General features: G+C 51.1%; 4 protein-coding genes across 15 annotated transcripts; all 4 read left to right on the top strand.

Annotated features, from left to right (window-relative positions):
• The first annotated feature begins 1,433 nt into the window (after positions 1–1,433).
• LOC308696873 (uncharacterized protein) lies at positions 1,434–8,112 on the top strand. 8 transcript variants are annotated; one of them, XM_081375798.1, is made up of 5 exons: positions 1,434–1,576; positions 1,663–1,712; positions 1,800–5,699; positions 6,085–6,285; positions 6,381–8,112. In XM_081375798.1, exons 1-5 carry the CDS (start codon positions 1,548–1,550, stop codon positions 8,036–8,038), a joined length of 5,838 nt encoding a protein of 1,945 aa, XP_081231924.1. In that variant the 5' UTR covers positions 1,434–1,547; the 3' UTR covers positions 8,039–8,112. The 8 variants fall into 8 exon arrangements, with proteins under 8 accessions (XP_081231924.1, XP_081231920.1, XP_081231921.1 ...); XM_081375794.1 differs by having other exon boundaries at positions 1,800–6,299; positions 6,393–7,654; positions 7,700–8,112; XM_081375795.1 differs by having other exon boundaries at positions 1,800–6,995; positions 7,045–7,414; positions 7,460–8,112.
• Positions 8,113–9,239: 1,127 nt separating this feature from the next.
• Positions 9,240–14,233, top strand: LOC308696871 (uncharacterized protein). Its single transcript, XM_081375787.1, has 3 exons — positions 9,240–9,372; positions 9,461–9,510; positions 9,598–14,233. The coding sequence occupies exons 1-3, from the start codon at positions 9,344–9,346 to the stop codon at positions 14,157–14,159; spliced, it is 4,641 nt and encodes a 1,546-aa protein (XP_081231913.1). The 5' UTR covers positions 9,240–9,343; the 3' UTR covers positions 14,160–14,233.
• Positions 14,234–15,318: 1,085 nt separating this feature from the next.
• Positions 15,319–20,123, top strand: LOC308697437 (uncharacterized protein). 5 transcript variants are annotated; one of them, XM_081376666.1, is made up of 6 exons: positions 15,319–15,493; positions 15,582–15,631; positions 15,719–18,993; positions 19,039–19,150; positions 19,248–19,665; positions 19,759–20,123. In XM_081376666.1, the coding sequence occupies exons 1-6, from the start codon at positions 15,465–15,467 to the stop codon at positions 19,928–19,930; spliced, it is 4,056 nt and encodes a 1,351-aa protein (XP_081232792.1). In that variant the 5' UTR covers positions 15,319–15,464; the 3' UTR covers positions 19,931–20,123. The 5 variants fall into 5 exon arrangements, with proteins under 5 accessions (XP_081232792.1, XP_081232793.1, XP_081232790.1 ...); XM_081376667.1 differs by having other exon boundaries at positions 15,719–18,958; positions 19,104–19,665; XM_081376665.1 differs by having other exon boundaries at positions 15,361–15,493; positions 15,719–18,632; positions 18,682–19,496; positions 19,546–20,123.
• Positions 20,124–21,251: 1,128 nt separating this feature from the next.
• On the top strand, positions 21,252–25,677 carry LOC308697368 (uncharacterized protein; the record flags this gene model as incomplete). Its single annotated transcript, XM_081376547.1, has 3 exons — positions 21,252–21,384; positions 21,471–21,520; positions 21,608–25,677. The coding sequence occupies exons 1-3, from the start codon at positions 21,356–21,358 to the stop codon at positions 25,675–25,677; spliced, it is 4,149 nt and encodes a 1,382-aa protein (XP_081232673.1). The 5' UTR covers positions 21,252–21,355.
• Positions 25,678–26,301: the final 624 nt, after the last annotated feature.

Raw genomic sequence — 26,301 nt, 5'->3', positions numbered from 1 at the left:
CTGTGTCCCGGCAGTCTAGATTCCAGGTCTTTCCTAAGCCAGAGCAGTCAAGTTACATGTCTCTTTCCAGTCTTGGTTCCAAACCTTTGGCGCAACCTGGTAAAATACCACTTAAAGCTATGAGTTTGATGCAGTCTGTCCAGCCTGGCTTTCAAGATCCAGCATCTCTGCACTCTCAGACTACTCAAAATAAGCGTTCATCTCCAGGCATATTGAGGTTGTTGCATCAAGTGAAGTCATAGCTGCATACTTTGCCTTGTTTTCTTCATTTAGTGTTTGCTTTGTTTTTGAAAAAATAAACAACCTGTTACCTCAAGTGTCTACTGGGAGTCTCAGTATTGTTTGCACTGCATTAGCATGACCTCATCTTTGTTGAAACACTCAGAATTTAGAACCAGAATCAGAAGTGCTAAAATGCAAACCCATTTCCATGGTTTGGTCTACAAAAATATTTCATGCTTTCACTCTATAGCATGTAAAGGTCACCCAGAAATTATAATGCTGTCATCACTTACCCCCAAGTTGTTTCAAACCTGTATGAGTTGGATGAAATGTCAGCCCAGGAAGGGTTAATGACTCTGAAGCTATACAATATTGTTGGGATCACTTTCAGAACGATTTTTTTCCATCTGTCGAACGATAAAACACTGACAGACAATCAGAATCCATTCTAATTTAAAGGTTTCACGCATTTAAAATGGATCTGGATCATCCGGGCGCGCGCCTGCTTAGAATAAAAAGATCGTTATCTGTCGCTTGTGTGGACGCATATATAGTTATCTTTATCGTTATCGTGCTTGGTGTGAACAGGCCTTAAGTCTGTACTCCAAAGCCTAGCATTATGACAGTATTTGACAGGGACATTTTTGTCCTCTAATGACCTCTGAGTCTGAGTAATATTTTTTAAATTTTAAAGATTACCAGTGTGCTCTAGTTTTCAAACAGTTTCAATAAAGACAAAGACATATTTGTATTTTCACATTTGAGAAGTGCAGATAATAATGATTTTAGCAACTCCTAAAGATACTTCAAACAAATCTGTTGACTGGTTAACACAACATAATGCCATAAGTACAAATTTGCAAGAAAAAAAACATAACATCTGTTATCATTGAATGAAATAGATTTTAATCTAAAAATATATACGGCTGCTTGACCAAATCAATGCTAAGACTTTTGAACAATGATCATACTACTGCTTCCTTAAATGCTTAAATGTATTCTCACTGAATAAAAAATAAAGTATTTTAATTAATCCCCAAAAAGTCATTTGTGTGCTGTCTTTTTGTCCAGTTATCATAGTATAAACAAGCAACTATCTTTAATGAAATGGCAGCTGTCATGATAAGAGTTGTAACACCTGAACCTAATAATTGAGTATTACATGTTCCCATGACAACTGATTGTCAGGAAACTATTGGTAAATGCCAGTTGCTGGCAATATAAAGAGTCCCTTCAGTCAACACTAATATGTGTTGGAGGTCAAGTATGTTTTTTATGAATTTTTACTGGTGTTGTTGAAGTGGTAGTTGTTTTTTTGTTTGGCCATGGAGGGTACCACTAGCCGACTCTTAAGGTATGATGATAATTGTAGTATTTGGCATTTAACTAGTGCCACTCATCTAATATATATATATATTTTTTAAAAAATTTCATCTACAGTTTTTCTCTGGCACTTCTCAGTCTTTGTGTCTGTGACCAGTTTGGAAGTGGTAAGGTTTATCCAGGCAAGTTCTATAATTCATGTTTGCTAGCATGTCTGTTTGATTCTTTCTTTTCCCTTTTCTATTTTCTTCTAGTTGGTGGCTTTGTCAGGAGTGGTTATCCTGTATACAATGAGGCTAGTTTCCCCATGCAGGATGTGAAGCCACGAAGTTCCTACAGCTGGTATGGCGCTGATGTATCAATGCCTATCAGTCCTCAGAGATCAAGGAGTAACACTTACAGTGCTGCACAAGTTAAGGGTGTGTATAGCAGTATAAGCTATAGTCCTCAAAATGGCTCTTCTGGTTTTGGACCAGTGACTACTGTATATAAGCCTGGTTCTGACTCTGATGCTAGTAGTCAACTTCAAGGATCTCTGATATCTTCAGCTGGTAGTGGCAGTCTTGTTTCTGGTTCTGTGACCACTGCAATGGGTACAAATATGCACATTGAGTCTCTACCTGAGCCAACACAGCTCAACTATGAAACTGTAGTACAGTCTAGTAATGAGTCTGTGGTGTCTAGTAGCCAGCAAATAGTGCAGAACAGCTCCCAGTCCAGTGGCCAAATAGTGGAAGTCAGCTACCAGTCTGCAGTGCAGCCCATTGTCAAGCCTCAGAGAAATAGACATCAAGTTGTTTCCAAGTTATTTTCCGGTAACAAGCCAGTCCAGATTTCAAGTTCTACCTTTTTGGTCAAGCCTTTGCAGCAGAGAAATGAGTCCTCACAACCCAGCTATCAGTTAGGGCAAGCAAGCTTTGGATATGGACTTGTGCCATTACTGAGTGGCCAGCAACTAGTGCAGTCACACTATGGTTCCACAGTTCAGCCTAGTGGTGTGCAGTTAGCACAGGCAAGATACCAACTTGTGGCCCGGCCCAGTCTCCAACAATCATCTCAAGCCAGCAGCCAGAACTCTGAACAAGCTGTCTCGGAATCTGTTGACCAGTCCAGTGGCCTGCAATCAGCCCAAGCCAGCTCTCAGTCTGTGGACCAGTCTGGCATCCAACAACCATCCCAAGCCAGCTCAGAGTCTGTGGAACCATCAGGTAGTCTGCTGTCAGCCCAAGCCAGCTCAGAGTCTGTGGACCAGTCTGGCATCCAACAACCATCCCAAGTCAGCTCAGAGTCTGTGGACCAGTCTGGCATCCAACAACCTCCACAAGCCAGCTCACAGTCTGTGGACCAGTCTGGCATCCAACTACCATCCCAAGCTAGCTCTCAGTCTGTGGAACCATCAGGTAGCCTGCTGTCAGCCCAAGCCAGCTCCCAGTCTGTGGACCAGTCTGGCATCCAACAACCATCCCAATCTGTTGAACTGTCAGGTAGCCTGCTGTCAGCCCAAGCCAGTTTACAGTCTGTGGACCAGTCTGGCATCCAACAACCAGCCCAAGCCAGCTCTCAGTCTGCCCTGCCGTCAGCACAAGCCAGCTACCAGTTTGTACCCCAGCTTGGTTTCCAAAAACCTACACAAACTGGCTCCCAATCAGGGAACTGGCCCAGTGGCCTGCAGTTAGCACAAGATAGATACCAGTCTGTGGTCTGGCCTAGTGACCTACATCCAGGACAGGCACGCTACCAGTCTGTGGTGCAGTCCGGTGGCCTGCAGTCAGCACAAGCCCGCTACCAGTCTGTGTTCTGGCCCAGCGGTCTGCAAGCAGCACAAGCCCGTTACCAGCCCAGTGGACTGCAGTCAGCGCAAACCAGCTCTCAGTCTGTGTCCCAGCTCAGTGGCCTGCAGTCAGCACAATCCCGTTACCAGTCTGTGGACCAGCCCAGTGGCCTGCAGTCAGCACAAGCCCGCTACCAGTCTGTGTTCCGGCCCAGCAGTCTGCAGTCAGGCCAAGCCAGATACCAGTCTCTGTCCTTACCCAGCAGTCTGCAGTCAGCACAAACCCGCTACCAGTCTGTGTCCCAGCCCAGCAGTCTGCAGTCAGCACAAGCCCGTTACCAGTCTGTGTCCCAGTCTAGTGGCCTGCAATCAGCCCAAGCCAGCTCTCAGTCTGTGGAACCATCAGGTAGCCTGCTGTCAGCCCAAGCCAGCTCACAGTCTGTGGACCAGTCTGGCATCCAACAACCATCCCAAGCCAGCTCACAGTCTGTGGACCAGTCTGGCATCCAACAACCATCCCAAGCCAGCTCACAGTCTGTGGATCAGTCTGGCATCCAACAACCAGCCCAAGCTAACTCTCAGTCTGTGGAACCATCAGGTAGCCTGCTGTCAGCCCAAGCCAGCTCACAGTCTGTGGACCAGTCTGGCATCCAACAACCTGCACAAGCCAGCTCACAGTCTGTGGACCAGTCTGGCATCCAACAACCATCCCAATCTGTTGAACTGTCAGGTAGCCTGCTGTCAGCCCAAGCAAGCTTACAGTCTGTGTCCCAGCTCAGTGGCCTGCAGTCAGCACAAGCCCGTTACCAGTCGGTGGACCAGCCCAGTGGCCTGCAGTCAGCACAAGCCCGTTACCAGTCTGTGTCCCAGCCCAGTGGCCTGCAGTCAGCACAATCCAGTTACCAGCTTGTGTCCCAGCCCAGCGGTCTGCAATCAGGCCAAGCCAGATACCAGTCTCTGTCCTTGCCCAGCAGTCTGCAGTCAGCACAAGCCCGCTACCATTCTGTGTCCCAGCCCAGTGGCCTGCAGTCAGCACAAGCCCGTTATCAGTCTGTGTCCCAGCCCAGTGGCCTGCAGTCAGCACAAGCCCGTTACCAGTCTGTGGACCAGCCCAGTGGCCTGCAGTCAGCGCAAACCAGGTCTCAGTCTGTGTCCCAGCTCAGTGGTCTGCCGTCAGTGCAAACCAGCTCTCAGTCTTTGTCCCAGCCCAGTGACCTGCAGTCAGCACAAGCCCGTTACCAGTCTGTGGACCAACCCGGCGGTCTGCAGTCAGCACAAGCCCGCTACCAGTCTGTGTCCCAGCTCAGTGGCCTGTCGTCCGCACAATCCCGTTACCAGTCTGTGTCCCAGCCCAGTGGCCTGCAGTCAGCACAAGCCCGTTACCAGTCTGTGTCCCAGCCCAGTGGCCTGCAGTCAGCACAAGCCCGTTACCAGTCGGTGGACCAGCCCAGTGGCCTGCAGTCAGCACAAGCCCGTTACCAGTCGGTGGACCAGCCCAGTGGCCTGCAGTCAGCACAAGCCCGTTACCAGTCTGTGTCCCAGCCCAGTGGCCTGCAGTCAGCACAATCCCGTTACCAGTCTGTGGACCAGCCCAGTGGCCTGCAGTCAGCACAAGCCCGCTACCAGTCTGTGTTCCGGCCCAGCAGTCTGCAGTCAGGCCAAGCCAGATACCAGTCTCTGTCCTTACCCAGCAGTCTGCAGTCAGCACAAACCCGCTACCAGTCTGTCTCCCAGCCCAGCAGTCTGCAGTCAGCACAAGCCCGTTACCAGTCTGTGTCCCAGTCTAGTGGCCTGCAATCAGCCCAAGCCAGCTCTCAGTCTGTGGAACCATCAGGTAGCCTGCTGTCAGCCCAAGCCAGCTCACAGTCTGTGGACCAGTCTGGCATCCAACAACCATCCCAAGCCAGCTCACAGTCTGTGGATCAGTCTGGCATCCAACAACCAGCCCAAGCTAACTCTCAGTCTGTGGAACCATCAGGTAGCATGCTGTCAGCCCAAGCCAGCTCCCAGTCTGTGGACCAGTCTGGCATCCAACAACCTGCACAAGCCAGCTCACAGTCTGTGGACCAGTCTGGCATCCAACAACCTGCACAAGCCAGCTCACAGTCTGTGGACCAGTCTGGCATCCAACAACCATCCCAATCTGTTGAACTGTCAGGTAGCCTGCTGTCAGCCCAAGCCAGCTTACAGTCTGTGGACCAGTCTGGCATCCAACAACCAGCCCAAGCCAGCTCTCAGTCTGGCCTGCCGTCAGCACAAGTCAGCTACCAGTTTGTGCCCCAGCTTGGTTTCCAAAAACCTACACAAACTGGCTCCCAATCAGTGAACTGGCCCAGTAGCCTGCAGTTAGCACAAGCCCGTTACCAGTCTGTGTCCCAGCCCAGTGACCTGCAGTCAACACAAGCCCGTTACCAGTCTGTGGACCAACCCAGCGGTCTGCAATCAGGCCAAGCCAGATACCAGTCTCTGTCCTTGCCCAGCAGTCTGCAGTCAGCACAAGCCCGTTACCAGTCTGTGGACCAGCCCAGTGGCCCGCTGTCAGTGCAAACCCGTTACCAGTCTGTGTCCCAGCCCAGTGACCTGCAGTCAACACAAGCCCGTTACCAGTCTGTGGACCAACCCAGCGGTCTGCAATCAGGCCAAGCCAGATACCAGTCTCTGTCCTTGCCCAGCAGTCTGCAGTCAGCACAAGCCCGTTACCAGTCGGTGAACCAGCCCAGTGGCCTGCAGTCAGCACAAGCCCGTTACCAGTCTGTGTCCCAGCCCAGTGGCCTGCAGTCAGCACAAGCCCGTTACCAGTCGGTGGACCAGCCCAGTGGCCTGCAGTCAGCACAAGCCCGTGACCCGTCGGTGTCCCAGCCCAGTGGCCTGTTCTCAGCGCAAACCAGCTCTCAGTCTGTGTCCCAGCTCAGTGGCCTGCAGTCAGCACAAGCCCGTTACCAGTCGGTGGACCAGCCCAGTGGCCTGCAGTTAGCACAAGCCCGTGACCCGTCGGTGTCCCAGCCCAGTGGCCTGTTCTCAGCGCAAACCAGCTCTCAGTCTGTGTCGCAGCTCAGTGGCCTAGAGTCAGCACAAGCCCGTTACCAGTCTGTGTCCCAGCCCAGTGGCCTGCAGTCAGCACAATCCAGTTACCAGCTTGTGTCCCAGCCCAGCGGTCTGCAATCAGGCCAAGCCAGATACCAGTCTCTGTCCTTTCCCAGCAGTCTGCAGTCAGCACAAGCCCGCTACCAGTCTGTGTCCCAGCCCAGTGGCCTGCAGTCAGCACAAGCCCGTTATCAGTCTGTGTCCCAGCCCAGTGGCCTGCAGTCAGCACAAGCCCGTTACCAGTCTGTGTCCCAGCTCAGTGGTCTGCCGTCAGTGCAAACCAGCTCTCAGTCTTTGTCCCAGCCCAGTGACCTGCAGTCAGCACAAGCCCGTTACCAGTCTGTGGACCAACCCGGCGGTCTGCAGTCAGCACAAGCCCGCTACCAGTCTGTGTCCCAGCTCAGTGGCCTGTCGTCCGCACAATCCCGTTACCAGTCTGTGTCCCAGCCCAGTGGCCTGCAGTCAGCACAAGCCCGTTACCAGTCTGTGTCCCAGCCCAGTGGCCTGCAGTCAGCACAAGCCCGTTACCAGTCGGTGGACCAGCCCAGTGGCCTGCAGTCAGCACAAGCCCGTTACCCGTCGGTGTCCCAGCCCAGTGGCCTGTTCTCAGCGCAAACCAGCTCTCAGTCTGTGTCCCAGCCCAGTGGCCTGCAGTCAGCACAAGCCCGTTACCAGTCATTGGACCAGCCCAGTGGCCTGCAGTCAGCACAAGCCCGTTACCAGTCGGTGGACCAGCCCAGTGGCCTGCAGTCAGCACAAGCCCGTTACCAGTCGGTGGACCAGCCCAGTGGCCTGCAGTCAGCACAAGCCCGTTACCAGTCTGTGTCCCAGCCTAGTAGCCTGCAGTCAGCACAAGCCCGTTACCAGTCTGTGGACCAGCCTAGCAGTGTGCAGACAGCACAATCCCGTTACCAGTCTGTGGACCAGCCCAGTGGCCTGCCATCAGTGCAAACCCATTACCAGCCTGTGTCCCAGCCCAGCAGTCTGCAGTCAGCACAAGCCCGTTACCAGTCCGTGGACCAGCCCAGCGGTCTGCAATCAGGCCAAGCCAGATACCAGTCTCTGTCCTTGCCCAGCAGTCTGCAGTCAGCACAAGCCCGCTACCAGTCGGTGGACCAGCCCAGTGGCCTGCAGTCAGCACAATCCCGTTACCAGTCTGTGTCCCAGCTCAGTGGCCTGCTGTCAGCACAATCCCGTTACCAGTCTTTGGACCAGCCCAGTGGCCTCCCGTCAGCACAATCCCGTTACCAGTCTGTGTCCCAGCTCAGTGGCCTGCCGTCAGCACAATCCCGTTACCAGTCTGTGGACCAGCCCAGTGGCCTGCAGTTAGCAGAAGCCCGCTACCAGTCTGTGTCCCAGCCCAGTGGTCTGCAATCATCACAAGCCAGTTACCAGTCTGTGTCCCGGCAGTCTAGATTCCAGGTCTTTCCTAAGCCAGAGCAGTCAAGTTACATGTCTCTTTCCAGTCTTGGTTCCAAACCTTTGGCGCAACCTGGTAAAATACCACTTAAAGCTATGAGTTTGATGCAGTCTGTCCAGCCTGGCTTTCAAGATCCAGCATCTCTGCACTCTCAGACTACTCAAAATAAGCGTTCATCTCCAGGCATATTGAGGTTGTTGCATCAAGTGAAGTCATAGCTGCATACTTTGCCTTGTTTTCTTCATTTAGTGTTTGCTTTGTTTTTGAAAAAATAAACAACCTGTTACCTCAAGTGTCTACTGGGAGTCTCAGTATTGTTTGCACTGCATTAGCATGACCTCATCTTTGTTGAAACACTCAGAATTTAGAACCAGAATCAGAAGTGCTAAAATGCAAACCCATTTCCAGGGTTTGGTCTACAAAAATATTTCATGCTTTCACTCTATAGCATGTAAAGGTCACCCAGAAATTATAATGCTGTCATCACTTACCCCCAAGTTGTTTCAAACCTGTATGAGTTGGATGAAATGTCAGCCCAGGAAGGGTTAATGACTCTGAAGCTATACAATATTGTTGGGATCACTTTCAGAACGATTTTTTTCCATCTGTCGAACGATAAAACACTGACAGACAATCAGAATCCATTCTAATTTAAAGGTTTCACGCATTTAAAATGGATCTGGATCATCCGGGCGCGCGCCTGCTTAGAATAAAAAGATCGTTATCTGTCGCTTGTGTGGACGCATATATAGTTATCTTTATCGTTATCGTGCTTGGTGTGAACAGGCCTTAAGTCTGTACTCCAAAGCCTAGCATTATGACAGTATTTGACAGGGACATTTTTGTCCTCTAATGACCTCTGAGTCTGAGTAATATTTTTTAAATTTTAAAGATTACCAGTGTGCTCTAGTTTTCAAACAGTTTCAATAAAGACAAAGACATATTTGTATTTTCACATTTGAGAAGTGCAGATAATAATGATTTTAGCAACTCCTAAAGATACTTCAAACAAATCTGTTGACTGGTTAACACAACATAATGCCATAAGTACAAATTTGCAAGAAAAAAAACATAACATCTGTTATCATTGAATGAAATAGATTTTAATCTAAAAATATATACGGCTGCTTGACCAAATCAATGCTAAGACTTTTGAACAATGATCATACTACTGCTTCCTTAAATGCTTAAATGTATTCTCACTGAATAAAAAATAAAGTATTTTAATTAATCCCCAAAAAGTCATTTGTGTGCTGTCTTTTTGTCCAGTTATCATAGTATAAACAAGCAACTATCTTTAATGAAATGGCAGCTGTCATGATAAGAGTTGTAACACCTGAACCTAATAATTGAGTATTACATGTTCCCATGACAACTGATTGTCAGGAAACTATTGGTAAATGCCAGTTGCTGGCAATATAAAGAGTCCCTTCAGTCAACACTAATATGTGTTGGAGGTCAAGTATGTTTTTTATGAATTTTTACTGGTGTTGTTGAAGTGGTAGTTGTTTTTTTGTTTGGCCATGGAGGGTACCACTAGCCGACTCTTAAGGTATGATGATAATTGTAGTATTTGGCATTTAACTAGTGCCACTCATCTAATATATATATATATATTTTTTAAAAAATTTCATCTACAGTTTTTCTCTGGCACTTCTCAGTCTTTGTGTCTGTGACCAGTTTGGAAGTGGTAAGGTTTATCCAGGCAAGTTCTATAATTCATGTTTGCTAGCATGTCTGTTTGATTCTTTCTTTTCCCTTTTCTATTTTCTTCTAGTTGGTGGCTTTGTCAGGAGTGGTTATCCTGTATACAATGAGGCTAGTTTCCCCATGCAGGATGTGAAGCCACGAAGTTCCTACAGCTGGTATGGCGCTGATGTATCAATGCCTATCAGTCCTCAGAGATCAAGGAGTAACACTTACAGTGCTGCACAAGTTAAGGGTGTGTATAGCAGTATAAGCTATAGTCCTCAAAATGGCTCTTCTGGTTTTGGACCAGTGACTACTGTATATAAGCCTGGTTCTGACTCTGATGCTAGTAGTCAACTTCAAGGATCTCTGATATCTTCAGCTGGTAGTGGCAGTCTTGTTTCTGGTTCTGTGACCACTGCAATGGGTACAAATATGCACATTGAGTCTCTACCTGAGCCAACACAGCTCAACTATGAAACTGTAGTACAGTCTAGTAATGAGTCTGTGGTGTCTAGTAGCCAGCAAATAGTGCAGAACAGCTCCCAGTCCAGTGGCCAAATAGTGGAAGTCAGCTACCAGTCTGCAGTGCAGCCCATTGTCAAGCCTCAGAGAAATAGACATCAAGTTGTTTCCAAGTTATTTTCCGGTAACAAGCCAGTCCAGATTTCAAGTTCTACCTTTTTGGTCAAGCCTTTGCAGCAGAGAAATGAGTCCTCACAACCCAGCTATCAGTTAGGGCAAGCAAGCTTTGGATATGGACTTGTGCCATTACTGAGTGGCCAGCAACTAGTGCAGTCACACTATGGTTCCACAGTTCAGCCTAGTGGTGTGCAGTTAGCACAGGCAAGATACCAACTTGTGGCCCGGCCCAGTCTCCAACAATCATCTCAAGCCAGCAGCCAGAACTCTGAACAAGCTGTCTCGGAATCTGTTGACCAGTCCAGTGGCCTGCAATCAGCCCAAGCCAGCTCTCAGTCTGTGGACCAGTCTGGCATCCAACAACCATCCCAAGCCAGCTCAGAGTCTGTGGACCAGTCTGGCATCCAACAACCATCCCAAGCCAGCTCAGAGTCTGTGGACCAGTCTGGCATCCAACAACCATCCCAAGCCAGCTCAGAGTCTGTGGACCAGTCTGGCATCCAACAACCTCCACAAGCCAGCTCAGAGTCTGTGGACCAGTCTGGCATCCAACAACCATCCCAAGCCAGCTCACAGTCTGTGGATCAGTCTGGCATCCAACAACCAGCCCAAGCTAACTCTCAGTCTGTGGAACCATCAGGTAGCCTGCTGTCAGCCCAAGCCAGCTCACAGTCTGTGGACCAGTCTGGCATCCAACAACCTGCACAAGCCAGCTCACAGTCTGTGGACCAGTCTGGCATCCAACAACCATCCCAATCTGTTGAACTGTCAGGTAGCCTGCTGTCAGCCCAAGCAAGCTTACAGTCTGTGGACCAGTCTGGCATCCAACAACCAGCCCAAGCCAGCTCTCAGTCTGGCCTGCCGTCAGCACAAGTCAGCTACCAGTTTGTGCCCCAGCTTGGTTTCCAAAAACCTACACAAACTGGCTCCCAATCAGTGAACTGGCCCAGTAGCCTGCAGTTAGCACAAGCCCGTTACCAGTCTGTGTCCCAGCCCAGTGGCCTGCAGTCAGCACAAGCCCGTTACCAGTCGGTGGACCAGCCCAGTGGCCTGCAGTCAGCACAAGCCCGTGACCCGTCGGTGTCCCAGCCCAGTGGCCTGTTCTCAGCGCAAACCAGCTCTCAGTCTGTGTCCCAGCTCAGTGGCCTGCAGTCAGCACAAGCCCGTTACCAGTCGGTGGACCAGCCCAGTGGCCTGCAGTCAGCACAAGCCCGTTACCAGTCTGTGTCCCAGCCCAGTGGCCTGCAGTCAGCACAATCCAGTTACCAGCTTGTGTCCCAGCCCAGCGGTCTGCAATCAGGCCAAGCCAGATACCAGTCTCTGTCCTTGCCCAGCAGTCTGCAGTCAGCACAAGCCCGTTATCAGTCTGTGTCCCAGCCCAGTGGCCTGCAGTCAGCACAAGCCCGTTACCAGTCTGTGGACCAGCCCAGTGGCCTGCAGTCAGCGCAAACCAGGTCTCAGTCTGTGTCCCAGCTCAGTGGTCTGCCGTCAGTGCAAACCAGCTCTCAGTCTTTGTCCCAGCCCAGTGACCTGCAGTCAGCACAAGCCCGTTACCAGTCTGTGGACCAACCCGGCGGTCTGCAGTCAGCACAAGCCCGCTACCAGTCTGTGTCCCAGCTCAGTGGCCTGTCGTCCGCACAATCCCGTTACCAGTCTGTGTCCCAGCCCAGTGGCCTGCAGTCAGCACAAGCCCGTTACCAGTCTGTGTCCCAGCCCAGTGGCCTGCAGTCAGCACAAGCCTGTTACCAGTCGGTGGACCAGCCCAGTGGCCTGCAGTCAGCACAAGCCCGTTACCCGTCGGTGTCCCAGCCCAGTGGCCTGCAGTCAGCACAAGCCCGTTACCAGTCGGTGGACCAGCCCAGTGGCCTGCCGTCAGCACAAGCCCGTTACCAGTCGGTGGACCAGCCCAGTGACCTGCAGTCAGCACAAGCCCGTTATCAGTCTGTGGACCAGCCCAGTGGCCTGCAGTCAGCACAAGCCTGTTACCAGTCTGTGTCCCAGCCTAGTAGCCTGCAGTCAGCACAAGCCCGTTACCAGTCTGTGGACCAGCCTAGCAGTGTGCAGACAGCACAATCCCGTTACCAGTCTGTGGACCAGCCCAGTGGCCTGCCATCAGTGCAAACCCATTACCAGTCTGTGTCCCAGCCCAGTGGCCTGCCGTCAGTGCAAACCCGTTACCAGCCTGTGTCCCAGCCCAGCAGTCTGCAGTCAGCACAAGCCCGCTACCAGTCGGTGGACCAGCCCAGTGGCCTGCAGTCAGCACAATCCCGTTACCAGTCTGTGGACCAGCTCAGTGGCCTGCAGTCAGCACAAGCCCGCTACCAGTCGGTGGACCAGCCCAGTAGCCTGCAGTTAGCACAAGCCCGTTACCAGTCTGTGTCCCAGCCCAGTGGCCTGCAGTCAGCACAAGCCCGTTACCAGTCTGTGGACCAGCCCAGTGGCCTGCAGTCAGCACAAGCCCGTGACCCGTCGGTGTCCCAGCCTAGTGGCCTGTTCTCAGCGCAAACCAGCTCTCAGTCTGTGTCCCAGCTCAGTGGCCTGCAGTCAGCACAAGCCCGTTACCAGTCGGTGGACCAGCCCAGTGGCCTGCAGTTAGCACAAGCCCGTGACCCGTCGGTGTCCCAGCCCAGTGGCCTGTTCTCAGCGCAAACCAGCTCTCAGTCTGTGTCCCAGCTCAGTGGCCTGCAGTCAGCACAAGCCCGTTACCAGTCGGTGGACCAGCCCAGTGGCCTGCAGTCAGCACAATCCAGTTACCAGCTTTTGTCCCAGCCCAGCGGTCTGCAATCAGGCCAAGCCAGATACCAGTCTCTGTCCTTGCCCAGCAGTCTGCAGTCAGCACAAGCCCGCTACCATTCTGTGTCCCAGCCCAGTGGCCTGCAGTCAGCACAAGCCCGTTATCAGTCTGTGTCCCAGCCCAGTGGCCTGCAGTCAGCACAAGCCCGTTACCAGTCTGTGGACCAGCCCAGTGGCCTGCAGTCAGCGCAAACCAGGTCTCAGTCTGTGTCCCAGCTCAGTGGTCTGCCGTCAGTGCAAACCAGCTCTCAGTCTTTGTCCCAGCCCAGTGACCTGCAGTCAGCACAAGCCCGTTACCAGTCTGTGGACCAACCCGGCGGTCTGCAGTCAGCACAAGCCCGCTACCAGTCTGTGTCCCAGCTCAGTGGCCTGTCGTCCGCACAATCCCGTTACCAGTCTGTGTCCCAGCCCAGTGGCCTGCAGTCAGCACAAGCCCGTTACCAGTCTGTGTCCCAGCCCAGTGGCCTGCAGTCAGCACAAGCCCGTTACCAGTCGGTGGACCAGCCCAGTGGCCTGCAGTCAGCACAAGCCCGTTACCAGTCGGTGGACCAGCCCAGTGGCCTGCAGTCAGCACAAGCCCGTTACCAGTCTGTGTCCCAGCCCAGTGGCCTGCAGTCAGCACAAGCCCGTTACCAGTCGGTGGACCAGCCCAGTGACCTGCAGTCAGCACAAGCCCGTTACCAGTCGGTGGACCAGCCCAGTGGCCTGCAGTCAGCACAATCCCGTTACCAGTCTGTGTCCCAGCTCAGTGGCCTGCTGTCAGCACAATCCCGTTACCAGTCTGTGGACCAGCTCAGTGGCCTGCCGTCAGCACAATCCCGTTACCAGTCTGTGTCCCAGCTCAGTGGCCTGCCGTCAGCACAATCCCGTTACCAGTCGGTGGACCAGCCCAGTGGCCTGCAGTTAGCAGAAGCCCGCTACCAGTCTGTGTCCCAGCCCAGTGGTCTGCAATCATCACAAGCCAGTTACCAGTCTGTGTCCCGGCAGTCTAGATTCCAGGTCTTTCCTAAGCCAGAGCAGTCAAGTTACATGTCTCTTTCCAGTCTTGGTTCCAAACCTTTGGCGCAACCTGGTAAAATACCACTTAAAGCTATGAGTTTGATGCAGTCTGTCCAGCCTGGCTTTCAAGATCCAGCATCTCTGCACTCTCAGACTACTCAAAATAAGCGTTCATCTCCAGGCATATTGAGGTTGTTGCATCAAGTGAAGTCATAGCTGCATACTTTGCCTTGTTTTCTTCATTTAGTGTTTGCTTTGTTTTTGAAAAAATAAACAACCTGTTACCTCAAGTGTCTACTGGGAGTCTCAGTATTGTTTGCACTGCATTAGCATGACCTCATCTTTGTTGAAACACTCAGAATTTAGAACCAGAATCAGAAGTGCTAAAATGCAAACCCATTTCCAGGGTTTGGTCTACAAAAATATTTCATGCTTTCACTCTATAGCATGTAAAGGTCACCCAGAAATTATAATGCTGTCATCACTTACCCCCAAGTTGTTTCAAACCTGTATGAGTTGGATGAAATGTCAGCCCAGGAAGGGTTAATGACTCTGAAGCTATACAATATTGTTGGGATCACTTTCAGAACGATTTTTTTCCATCTGTCGAACGATAAAACACTGACAGACAATCAGAATCCATTCTAATTTAAAGGTTTCACGCATTTAAAATGGATCTGGATCATCCGGGCGCGCGCCTGCTTAGAATAAAAAGATCGTTATCTGTCGCTTGTGTGGACGCATATATAGTTATCTTTATCGTTATCGTGCTTGGTGTGAACAGGCCTTAAGTCTGTACTCCAAAGCCTAGCATTATGACAGTATTTGACAGGGACATTTTTGTCCTCTAATGACCTCTGAGTCTGAGTAATATTTTTTAAATTTTAAAGATTACCAGTGTGCTCTAGTTTTCAAACAGTTTCAATAAAGACAAAGACATATTTGTATTTTCACATTTGAGAAGTGCAGATAATAATGATTTTAGCAACTCCTAAAGATACTTCAAACAAATCTGTTGACTGGTTAACACAACATAATGCCATAAGTACAAATTTGCAAGAAAAAAAACATAACATCTGTTATCATTGAATGAAATAGATTTTAATCTAAAAATATATACGGCTGCTTGACCAAATCAATGCTAAGACTTTTGAACAATGATCATACTACTGCTTCCTTAAATGCTTAAATGTATTCTCACTGAATAAAAAATAAAGTATTTTAATTAATCCCCAAAAAGTCATTTGTGTGCTGTCTTTTTGTCCAGTTATCATAGTATAAACAAGCAACTATCTTTAATGAAATGGCAGCTGTCATGATAAGAGTTGTAACACCTGAACCTAATAATTGAGTATTACATGTTCCCATGACAACTGATTGTCAGGAAACTATTGGTAAATGCCAGTTGCTGGCAATATAAAGAGTCCCTTCAGTCAACACTAATATGTGTTGGAGGTCAAGTATGTTTTTTATGAATTTTTACTGGTGTTGTTGAAGTGGTAGTTGTTTTTTTGTTTGGCCATGGAGGGTACCACTAGCCGACTCTTAAGGTATGATGATAATTGTAGTATTTGGCATTTAACTAGTGCCACTCATCTAATATATATATATATATTTTTTAAAAAATTTCATCTACAGTTTTTCTCTGGCACTTCTCAGTCTTTGTGTCTGTGACCAGTTTGGAAGTGGTAAGGTTTATCCAGGCAAGTTCTATAATTCATGTTTGCTAGCATGTCTGTTTGATTCTTTCTTTTCCCTTTTCTATTTTCTTCTAGTTGGTGGCTTTGTCAGGAGTGGTTATCCTGTATACAATGAGGCTAGTTTCCCCATGCAGGATGTGAAGCCACGAAGTTCCTACAGCTGGTATGGCGCTGATGTATCAATGCCTATCAGTCCTCAGAGATCAAGGAGTAACACTTACAGTGCTGCACAAGTTAAGGGTGTGTATAGCAGTATAAGCTATAGTCCTCAAAATGGCTCTTCTGGTTTTGGACCAGTGACTACTGTATATAAGCCTGGTTCTGACTCTGATGCTAGTAGTCAACTTCAAGGATCTCTGATATCTTCAGCTGGTAGTGGCAGTCTTGTTTCTGGTTCTGTGACCACTGCAATGGGTACAAATATGCACATTGAGTCTCTACCTGAGCCAACACAGCTCAACTATGAAACTGTAGTACAGTCTAGTAATGAGTCTGTGGTGTCTAGTAGCCAGCAAATAGTGCAGAACAGCTCCCAGTCCAGTGGCCAAATAGTGGAAGTCAGCTACCAGTCTGCAGTGCAGCCCATTGTCAAGCCTCAGAGAAATAGACATCAAGTTGTTTCCAAGTTATTTTCCGGTAACAAGCCAGTCCAGATTTCAAGTTCTACCTTTTTGGTCAAGCCTTTGCAGCAGAGAAATGAGTCCTCACAACCCAGCTATCAGTTAGGGCAAGCAAGCTTTGGATATGGACTTGTGCCATTACTGAGTGGCCAGCAACTAGTGCAGTCACACTATGGTTCCACAGTTCAGCCTAGTGGTGTGCAGTTAGCACAGGCAAGATACCAACTTGTGGCCCGGCCCAGTCTCCAACAATCATCTCAAGCCAGCAGCCAGAACTCTGAACAAGCTGTCTCGGAATCTGTTGACCAGTCCAGTGGCCTGCAATCAGCCCAAGCCAGCTCTCAGTCTGTGGACCAGTCTGGCATCCAACAACCATCCCAAGCCAGCTCAGAGTCTGTGGACCAGTCTGGCATCCAACAACCATCCCAAGCCAGCTCAGAGTCTGTGGAACCATCAGGTAGTCTGCTGTCAGCCCAAGCCAGCTCAGAGTCTGTGGACCAGTCTGGCATCCAACAACCATCCCAAGTCAGCTCAGAGTCTGTGGACCAGTCTGGCATCCAACAACCTCCACAAGCCAGCTCACAGTCTGTGGACCAGTCTGGCATCCAACTACCATCCCAAGCTAGCTCTCAGTCTGTGGAACCATCAGGTAGCCTGCTGTCAGCCCAAGCCAGCTCCCAGTCTGTGGACCAGTCTGGCATCCAACAACCATCCCAATCTGTTGAACTGTCAGGTAGCCTGCTGTCAGCCCAAGCCAGTTTACAGTCTGTGGACCAGTCTGGCATCCAACAACCAGCCCAAGCCAGCTCTCAGTCTGCCCTGCCGTCAGCACAAGCCAGCTACCAGTTTGTACCCCAGCTTGGTTTCCAAAAACCTACACAAACTGGCTCCCAATCAGGGAACTGGCCCAGTGGCCTGCAGTTAGCACAAGATAGATACCAGTCTGTGGTCTGGCCTAGTGACCTACATCCAGGACAGGCACGCTACCAGTCTGTGGTGCAGTCCGGTGGTCTGCAGTCAGCACAAGCCCGCTACCAGTCGGTGTTCTGGCCCAGCGGTCTGCAAGCAGCACAAGCCCGTTACCAGCCCAGTGGACTGCAGTCAGCGCAAACCAGCTCTCAGTCTGTGTCCCAGCTCAGTGGCCTGCAGTCAGCACAATCCCGTTACCAGTCTGTGGACCAGCCCAGTGGCCTGCAGTCAGCACAAGCCCGCTACCAGTCTGTGTTCCGGCCCAGCAGTCTGCAGTCAGGCCAAGCCAGATACCAGTCTCTGTCCTTACCCAGCAGTCTGCAGTCAGCACAAACCCGCTACCAGTCTGTGTCCCAGCCCAGCAGTCTGCAGTCAGCACAAGCCCGTTACCAGTCTGTGTCCCAGTCTAGTGGCCTGCAATCAGCCCAAGCCAGCTCTCAGTCTGTGGAACCATCAGGTAGCCTGCTGTCAGCCCAAGCCAGCTCACAGTCTGTGGACCAGTCTGGCATCCAACAACCATCCCAAGCCAGCTCACAGTCTGTGGACCAGTCTGGCATCCAACAACCATCCCAAGCCAGCTCACAGTCTGTGGATCAGTCTGGCATCCAACAACCAGCCCAAGCTAACTCTCAGTCTGTGGAACCATCAGGTAGCCTGCTGTCAGCCCAAGCCAGCTCACAGTCTGTGGACCAGTCTGGCATCCAACAACCTGCACAAGCCAGCTCACAGTCTGTGGACCAGTCTGGCATCCAACAACCTGCACAAGCCAGCTCACAGTCTGTGGACCAGTCTGGCATCCAACAACCATCCCAATCTGTTGAACTGTCAGGTAGCCTGCTGTCAGCCCAAGCAAGCTTACAGTCTGTGGACCAGTCTGGCATCCAACAACCAGCCCAAGCCAGCTCTCAGTCTGGCCTGCCGTCAGCACAAGTCAGCTACCAGTTTGTGCCCCAGCTTGGTTTCCAAAAACCTACACAAACTGGCTCCCAATCAGTGAACTGGCCCAGTAGCCTGCAGTTAGCACAAGCCCGTTACCAGTCTGTGTCCCAGCCCAGTGGCCTGCAGTCAGCACAAGCCCGTTACCAGTCGGTGGACCAGCCCAGTGGCCTGCAGTCAGCACAAGCCCGTGACCCGTCGGTGTCCCAGCCCAGTGGCCTGTTCTCAGCGCAAACCAGCTCTCAGTCTGTGTCCCAGCTCAGTGGCCTGCAGTCAGCACAAGCCCGTTACCAGTCGGTGGACCAGCCCAGTGGCCTGCAGTCAGCACAAGCCCGTTACCAGTCTGTGTCCCAGCCCAGTGGCCTGCAGTCAGCACAATCCAGTTACCAGCTTGTGTCCCAGCCCAGCGGTCTGCAATCAGGCCAAGCCAGATACCAGTCTCTGTCCTTGCCCAGCAGTCTGCAGTCAGCACAAGCCCGTTATCAGTCTGTGTCCCAGCCCAGTGGCCTGCAGTCAGCACAAGCCCGTTACCAGTCTGTGGACCAGCCCAGTGGCCTGCAGTCAGCGCAAACCAGGTCTCAGTCTGTGTCCCAGCTCAGTGGTCTGCCGTCAGTGCAAACCAGCTCTCAGTCTTTGTCCCAGCCCAGTGACCTGCAGTCAGCACAAGCCCGTTACCAGTCTGTGGACCAACCCGGCGGTCTGCAGTCAGCACAAGCCCGCTACCAGTCTGTGTCCCAGCTCAGTGGCCTGTCGTCCGCACAATCCCGTTACCAGTCTGTGTCCCAGCCCAGTGGCCTGCAGTCAGCACAAGCCCGTTACCAGTCTGTGTCCCAGCCCAGTGGCCTGCAGTCAGCACAAGCCTGTTACCAGTCGGTGGACCAGCCCAGTGGCCTGCAGTCAGCACAAGCCCGTTACCCGTCGGTGTCCCAGCCCAGTGGCCTGCAGTCAGCACAAGCCCGTTACCAGTCGGTGGACCAGCCCAGTGGCCTGCCGTCAGCACAAGCCCGTTACCAGTCGGTGGACCAGCCCAGTGACCTGCAGTCAGCACAAGCCCGTTATCAGTCTGTGGACCAGCCCAGTGGCCTGCAGTCAGCACAAGCCTGTTACCAGTCTGTGTCCCAGCCTAGTAGCCTGCAGTCAGCACAAGCCCGTTACCAGTCTGTGGACCAGCCTAGCAGTGTGCAGACAGCACAATCCCGTTACCAGTCTGTGGACCAGCCCAGTGGCCTGCCATCAGTGCAAACCCATTACCAGTCTGTGTCCCAGCCCAGTGGCCTGCCGTCAGTGCAAACCCGTTACCAGCCTGTGTCCCAGCCCAGCAGTCTGCAGTCAGCACAAGCCCGCTACCAGTCGGTGGACCAGCCCAGTGGCCTGCAGTCAGCACAATCCCGTTACCAGTCTGTGTCCCAGCTCAGTGGCCTGCTGTCAGCACAATCCCGTTACCAGTCTGTGGACCAGCTCAGTGGCCTGCCGTCAGCACAATCCCGTTACCAGTCTGTGTCCCAGCTCAGTGGCCTGCCGTCAGCACAATCCCGTTACCAGTCTGTGGACCAGCCCAGTGGCCTGCAGTTAGCAGAAGCCCGCTACCAGTCTGTGTCCCAGCCCAGTGGTCTGCAATCATCACAAGCCAGTTACCAGTCTGTGTCCCGGCAGTCTAGATTCCAGGTCTTTCCTAAGCCAGAGCAGTCAAGTTACATGTCTCTTTCCAGTCTTGGTTCCAAACCTTTGGCGCAACCTGGTAAAATACCACTTAAAGCTATGAGTTTGATGCAGTCTGTCCAGCCTGGCTTTCAAGATCCAGCATCTCTGCACTCTCAGACTACTCAAAATAAGCGTTCATCTCCAGGCATATTGAGGTTGTTGCATCAAGTGAAGTCATAGCTGCATACTTTGCCTTGTTTTCTTCATTTAGTGTTTGCTTTGTTTTTGAAAAAATAAACAACCTGTTACCTCAAGTGTCTACTGGGAGTCTCAGTATTGTTTGCACTGCATTAGCATGACCTCCATCTTTGTTGAAACACTCAGAATTTAGAACCAGAATCAGAAGTGCTAAAATGCAAACCCATTTCCAGGGTTTGGTCTACAAAAATATTTCATGCTTTCACTCTATAGCATGTAAAGGTCACCCAGAAATTATAATGCTGTCATCACTTACCCCCAAGTTGTTTCAAACCTGTATGAGTTGGATGAAATGTCAGCCCAGGAAGGGTTAATGACTCTGAAGCTATACAATATTGTTGGGATCACTTTCAGAACGATTTTTTTCCATCTGTCGAACGATAAAACACTGACAGACAATCAGAATCCATTCTAATTTAAAGGTTTCACGCATTTAAAATGGATCTGGATCATCCGGGCGCGCGCCTGCTTAGAATAAAAAGATCGTTATCTGTCGCTTGTGTGGACGCATATATAGTTATCTTTATCGTTATCGTGCTTGGTGTGAACAGGCCTTAATTCTGTACTCCAAAGCCTAGCATTATGACAGTATTTGACAGGGACATTTTTGTCCTCTAATGACCTCTGAGTCTGAGTAATATTTTTTAAATTTTAAAGATTACCAGTGTGCTCTAGTTTTCAAACAGTTTCAATAAAGACAAAGACATATTTGTATTTTCACATTTGAGAAGTGCAGATAATAATGATTTTAGCAACTCCTAAAGATACTTCAAACAAATCTGTTGACTGGTTAACACAACATAATGCCATAAGTACAAATTTGCAAGAAAAAAAACATAACATCTGTTATCATTGAATGAAATAGATTTTAATCTAAAAATATATACGGCTGCTTGACCAAATCAATGCTAAGACTTTTGAACAATGATCATACTACTGCTTCCTTAAATGCTTAAATGTATTCTCACTGAATAAAAAATAAAGTATTTTAATTAATCCCCAAAAAGTCATTTGTGTGCTGTCTTTTTGTCCAGTTATCATAGTATAAACAAGCAACTATCTTTAATGAAATGGCAGCTGTCATGATAAGAGTTGTAACACCTGAACCTAATAATTGAGTATTACATGTTCCCATGACAACTGATTGTCAGGAAACTATTGGTAAATGCCAGTTGCTGGCAATATAAAGAGTCCCTTCAGTCAACACTAATATGTGTTGGAGGTCAAGTATGTTTTTTATGAATTTTTACTGGTGTTGTTGAAGTGGTAGTTGTTTTTTTGTTTGGCCATGGAGGGTACCACTAGCCGACTCTTAAGGTATGATGATAATTGTAGTATTTGGCATTTAACTAGTGCCACTCATCTAATATATATATATATTTTTTAAAAAATTTCATCTACAGTTTTTCTCTGGCACTTCTCAGTCTTTGTGTCTGTGACCAGTTTGGAAGTGGTAAGGTTTATCCAGGCAAGTTCTATAATTCATGTTTGCTAGCATGTCTGTTTGATTCTTTCTTTTCCCTTTTCTATTTTCTTCTAGTTGGTGGCTTTGTCAGGAGTGGTTATCCTGTATACAATGAGGCTAGTTTCCCCATGCAGGATGTGAAGCCACGAAGTTCCTACAGCTGGTATGGCGCTGATGTATCAATGCCTATCAGTCCTCAGAGATCAAGGAGTAACACTTACAGTGCTGCACAAGTTAAGGGTGTGTATAGCAGTATAAGCTATAGTCCTCAAAATGGCTCTTCTGGTTTTGGACCAGTGACTACTGTATATAAGCCTGGTTCTGACTCTGATGCTAGTAGTCAACTTCAAGGATCTCTGATATCTTCAGCTGGTAGTGGCAGTCTTGTTTCTGGTTCTGTGACCACTGCAATGGGTACAAATATGCACATTGAGTCTCTACCTGAGCCAACACAGCTCAACTATGAAACTGTAGTACAGTCTAGTAATGAGTCTGTGGTGTCTAGTAGCCAGCAAATAGTGCAGAACAGCTCCCAGTCCAGTGGCCAAATAGTGGAAGTCAGCTACCAGTCTGCAGTGCAGCCCATTGTCAAGCCTCAGAGAAATAGACATCAAGTTGTTTCCAAGTTATTTTCCGGTAACAAGCCAGTCCAGATTTCAAGTTCTACCTTTTTGGTCAAGCCTTTGCAGCAGAGAAATGAGTCCTCACAACCCAGCTATCAGTTAGGGCAAGCAAGCTTTGGATATGGACTTGTGCCATTACTGAGTGGCCAGCAACTAGTGCAGTCACACTATGGTTCCACAGTTCAGCCTAGTGGTGTGCAGTTAGCACAGGCAAGATACCAACGTGTGGCCCGGCCCAGTCTCCAACAATCATCTCAAGCCAGCAGCCAGAACTCTGAACAAGCTGTCTCGGAATCTGTTGACCAGTCCAGTGGCCTGCAATCAGCCCAAGCCAGCTCTCAGTCTGTGGACCAGTCTGGCATCCAACAACCAGCCCAAGCCAGCTCAGAGTCTGTGGACCAGTCTGGCATCCAACAACCATCCCAAGCCAGCTCAGAGTCTGTGGAACCATCAGGTAGTCTGCTGTCAGCCCAAGCCAGCTCAGAGTCTGTGGACCAGTCTGGCATCCAACAACCATCCCAAGTCAGCTCAGAGTCTGTGGACCAGTCTGGCATCCAACAACCTCCACAAGCCAGCTCACAGTCTGTGGACCAGTCTGGCATCCAACTACCATCCCAAGCTAGCTCTCAGTCTGTGGAACCATCAGGTAGCCTGCTGTCAGCCCAAGCCAGCTCCCAGTCTGCGGACCAGTCTGGCATCCAACAACCAGCCCAAGCCAGCTCTCAGTCTGCCCTGCCGTCAGCACAAGCCAGCTACCAGTTTGTACCCCAGCTTGGTTTCCAAAAACCTACACAAACTGGCTCCCAATCAGGGAACTGGCCCAGTGGCCTGCAGTTAGCACAAGCTAGATACCAGTCTGTGGTCTGGCCTAGTGACCTACATCCAGGACAGGCACGCTACCAGTCTGTGGTGCAGTACGGTGGCCTGCAGTCAGCACAAGCCCGCTACCAGTCTGTGTTCTGGCCCAGCGTTCTGCAAGCAGCACAAGCCCGTTACCAGCCCAGTGGACTGCAGTCAGCGCAAACCAGCTCTCAGTCTGTGTCCCAGCTCAGTGGCCTGCAGTCAGCACAATCCCGTTACCAGTCTGTGGACCAGCCCAGTGGCCTGCAGTCAGCACAAGCCCGCTACCAGTCTGTGTTCCGGCCCAGCAGTCTGCAGTCAGGCCAAGCCAGATACCAGTCTCTGTCCTTGCCCAGCAGTCTGCAGTCAGCACAAACCCGCTACCAGTCTGTGTCCCAGCCCAGCAGTCTGCAGTCAGCACAAGCCCGTTACCAGTCTGTGTCCCAGTCTAGTGGCCTGCAATCAGCCCAAGCCAGCTCTCAGTCTGTGGAACCATCAGGTAGACTGCTGTCAGCCCAAGCCAGCTCACAGTCTGTGGACCAGTCTGGCATCCAACAACCATCCCAAGCCAGCTCACAGTCTGTGGACCAGTCTGGCATCCAACAACCATCCCAAGCCAGCTCACAGTCTGTGGATCAGTCTGGCATCCAACAACCAGCCCAAGCTAACTCTCAGTCTGTGGAACCATCAGGTAGCCTGCTGTCAGCCCAAGCCAGCTCACAGTCTGTGGACCAGTCTGGCATCCAACAACCTGCACAAGCCAGCTCACAGTCTGTGGACCAGTCTGGCATCCAACAACCATCCCAATCTGTTGAACTGTCAGGTAGCCTGCTGTCAGCCCAAGCCAGCTTACAGTCTGTGGACCAGTCTGGCATCCAACAACCAGCCCAAGCCAGCTCTCAGTCTGGCCTGCCATCAGCACAAGTCAGCTACCAGTTTGTGCCCCAGCTTGGTTTCCAAAAACCTACAGAAACTGGCTCCCAATCAGTGAACTGGCCCAGTAGCCTGCAGTTAGCACAAGCCCGTTACCAGTCTGTGGACCAGCCCAGTGGCCTGCTGTCAGTGCAAACCCGTTACCAGTCTGTGTCCCAGCCCAGTGACCTGCAGTCAACACAAGCCCGTTACCAGTCTGTGGACCAACCCAGCGGTCTGCAATCAGGCCAAGCCAGATACCAATCTCTGTCCTTGCCCAGCAGTCTGCAGTCAGCACAAGCCCGTTACCAGTCGGTGAACCAGCCCAGTGGCCTGTTCTCAGCGCAAATCAGCTCTCAGTCGGTGTCCCAGCTCAGTGGCCTGCAGTCAGCACAAGCCCGTTACCAGTCGGTGGACCAGCCCAGTGGCCTGCAGTCAGCACAAGCCCGTTACCAGCTTGTGTCCCAGCCCAGCGGTCTGCAATCAGGCCAAGCCAGATACCAGTCTCTGTCCTTGCCCAGCAGTCTGCAGTCAGCACAAGCCCGCTACCAGTCTGTGTCCCAGCCCAGTGGCCTGCAGTCAGCACAAGCCCGTTACCAGTCTGTGGACCAGCCCAGTAGCCTGCAGTCAGCGCAAACCAGGTCTCAGTCTGTGTCCCAGCTCAGTGGTCTGCCGTCAGTGCAAACCAGCTCTCAGTCTTTGTCCCAGCCCAGTGACCTGCAGTCAGCACAAGCCCGTTACCAGTCTGTGGACCAACCCGGCGGTCTGCAGTCAGCACAAGCCCGCTACCAGTCTGTGTCCCAGCTCAGTGGCCTGTCGTCAGCACAAGCCCGCTACCAGTCTGTGTCCCAGCTCAGTGGCCTGTCGTCAGCACAATCCCGTTACCAGTCTGTGTCCCAGCTTAGTGGCCTGCAGTCAGCACAAGCCCGTTACCAGTCGGTGGACCAGCCCAGTGGCCTGCAGTCAGCACAAGCCCGTTACCAGTCTGTGTCCCAGCCCAGTGGCCTGCAGTCAGCACAAGCCCGTTACCAGTCAGTGGACCAGCCCAGTGGCCTGCAGTCAGCACAAGCCCGTTACCCGTCGGTGTCCCAGCCCAGTGGCCTGTTCTCAGCGCAAACCAGCTCTCAGTCTGTGTCCCAGCCCAGTGGCCTGCAGTCAGCACAAGCCCGTTACCAGTCGGTGGACCAGCCCAGTGGCCTGCAGTCAGCACAAGCCCGTTACCAGTCGGTGGACCAGCCCAGTGGCCTGCAGTCAGCACAAGCCCGTTACCAGTCTGTGTCCCAGCCTAGTAGCCTGCAGTCAGCACAAGCCGTTACCAGTCTGTGGACCAGCCTAGCAGTGTGCAGACAGCACAATCCCGTTACCAGTCTGTGGACCAGCCCAGTGGCCTGCCATCAGTGCAAACCCATTACCAGCCTGTGTCCCAGCCCAGTGGCCTGCCGTCAGTGCAAACCCGTTACCAGCCTGTGTCCCAGCCCAGCAGTCTGCAGTCAGCACAAGCCCGTTACCAGTCCGTGGACCAGCCCAGTGGTCTGCAATCAGGCCAAGCCAGATACCAGTCTCTGTCCTTGCCCAGCAGTCTGCAGTCAGCACAAGCCAGCTACCAGTCGGTGGACCAGCCCAGTGGCCTGCAGTCAGTACAATCCCGTTACCAGTCTGTGTCCCAGCTCAGTGGCCTGCTGTCAGCACAATCCCGTTAGCTCCTCCTCGAGACCTAGAACCAGCGCGAGAAAGAGGACGCCACAGATCCAGAACTACAGAAAGAAGTAGAAAGACTTCGAAATGCCCTGCAAGATCTGCGCCTCGACACAGACCAAAGAGAACAGTTGGAGAGAGAAACCAGAAAAGAACTCGACGAAAAACTCCAACAAAGTGACGCTCTCCTAGAGAGAGCCGAGACTGAACGAAAAGAAGCAGAAGCAAAAGCCAGGGCCTGCGAAAAACATTTCTAAATGGCCCGAGCTAAAATCGGTGAGCTTACTCTGCAGAGAGACAAGCTCCAAGATGAACTTTACACTGTTCATGCAGAACTGAGACATTCTTACAGACTGCAGAGTGGCTGGAACGGAGAAACCCACATCACAGAGTTTCTCCCGCCCAGCCACCCCAACCCTTTCAGCCCAGAACCCAAAACTGAAAAGGGAGATGTAAGCCCACGGCTCAAGACATCACCAGCCAGCTTTCAAGAACACATGTCAGCAGCAAAAGGGGGAAGAGCCGTTCAGAAAACCCATGCCACTAACCACGGCACGACCCCCCGAGAACTTGACAAGCTAGCTCGAAACATTCCTATGTTCGATCCAGATTCTGCAGAAGGTTGTGACATTCATGCTTATTTAAAAGACATTGACTTTCACTTGCAAACTGTCGCCAACGTGACAGCTTGGGACAATT

This window comes from Scardinius erythrophthalmus (genome assembly GCF_964197995.2).
Source record: "Scardinius erythrophthalmus genome assembly, chromosome: 10".
Taxonomy (NCBI): Eukaryota; Metazoa; Chordata; class Actinopteri; order Cypriniformes; family Leuciscidae; genus Scardinius; species Scardinius erythrophthalmus.
The sequence above is the reverse complement of the archived record's forward strand: the minus strand, read 5'-3'. Positions and strand labels throughout refer to the sequence as shown.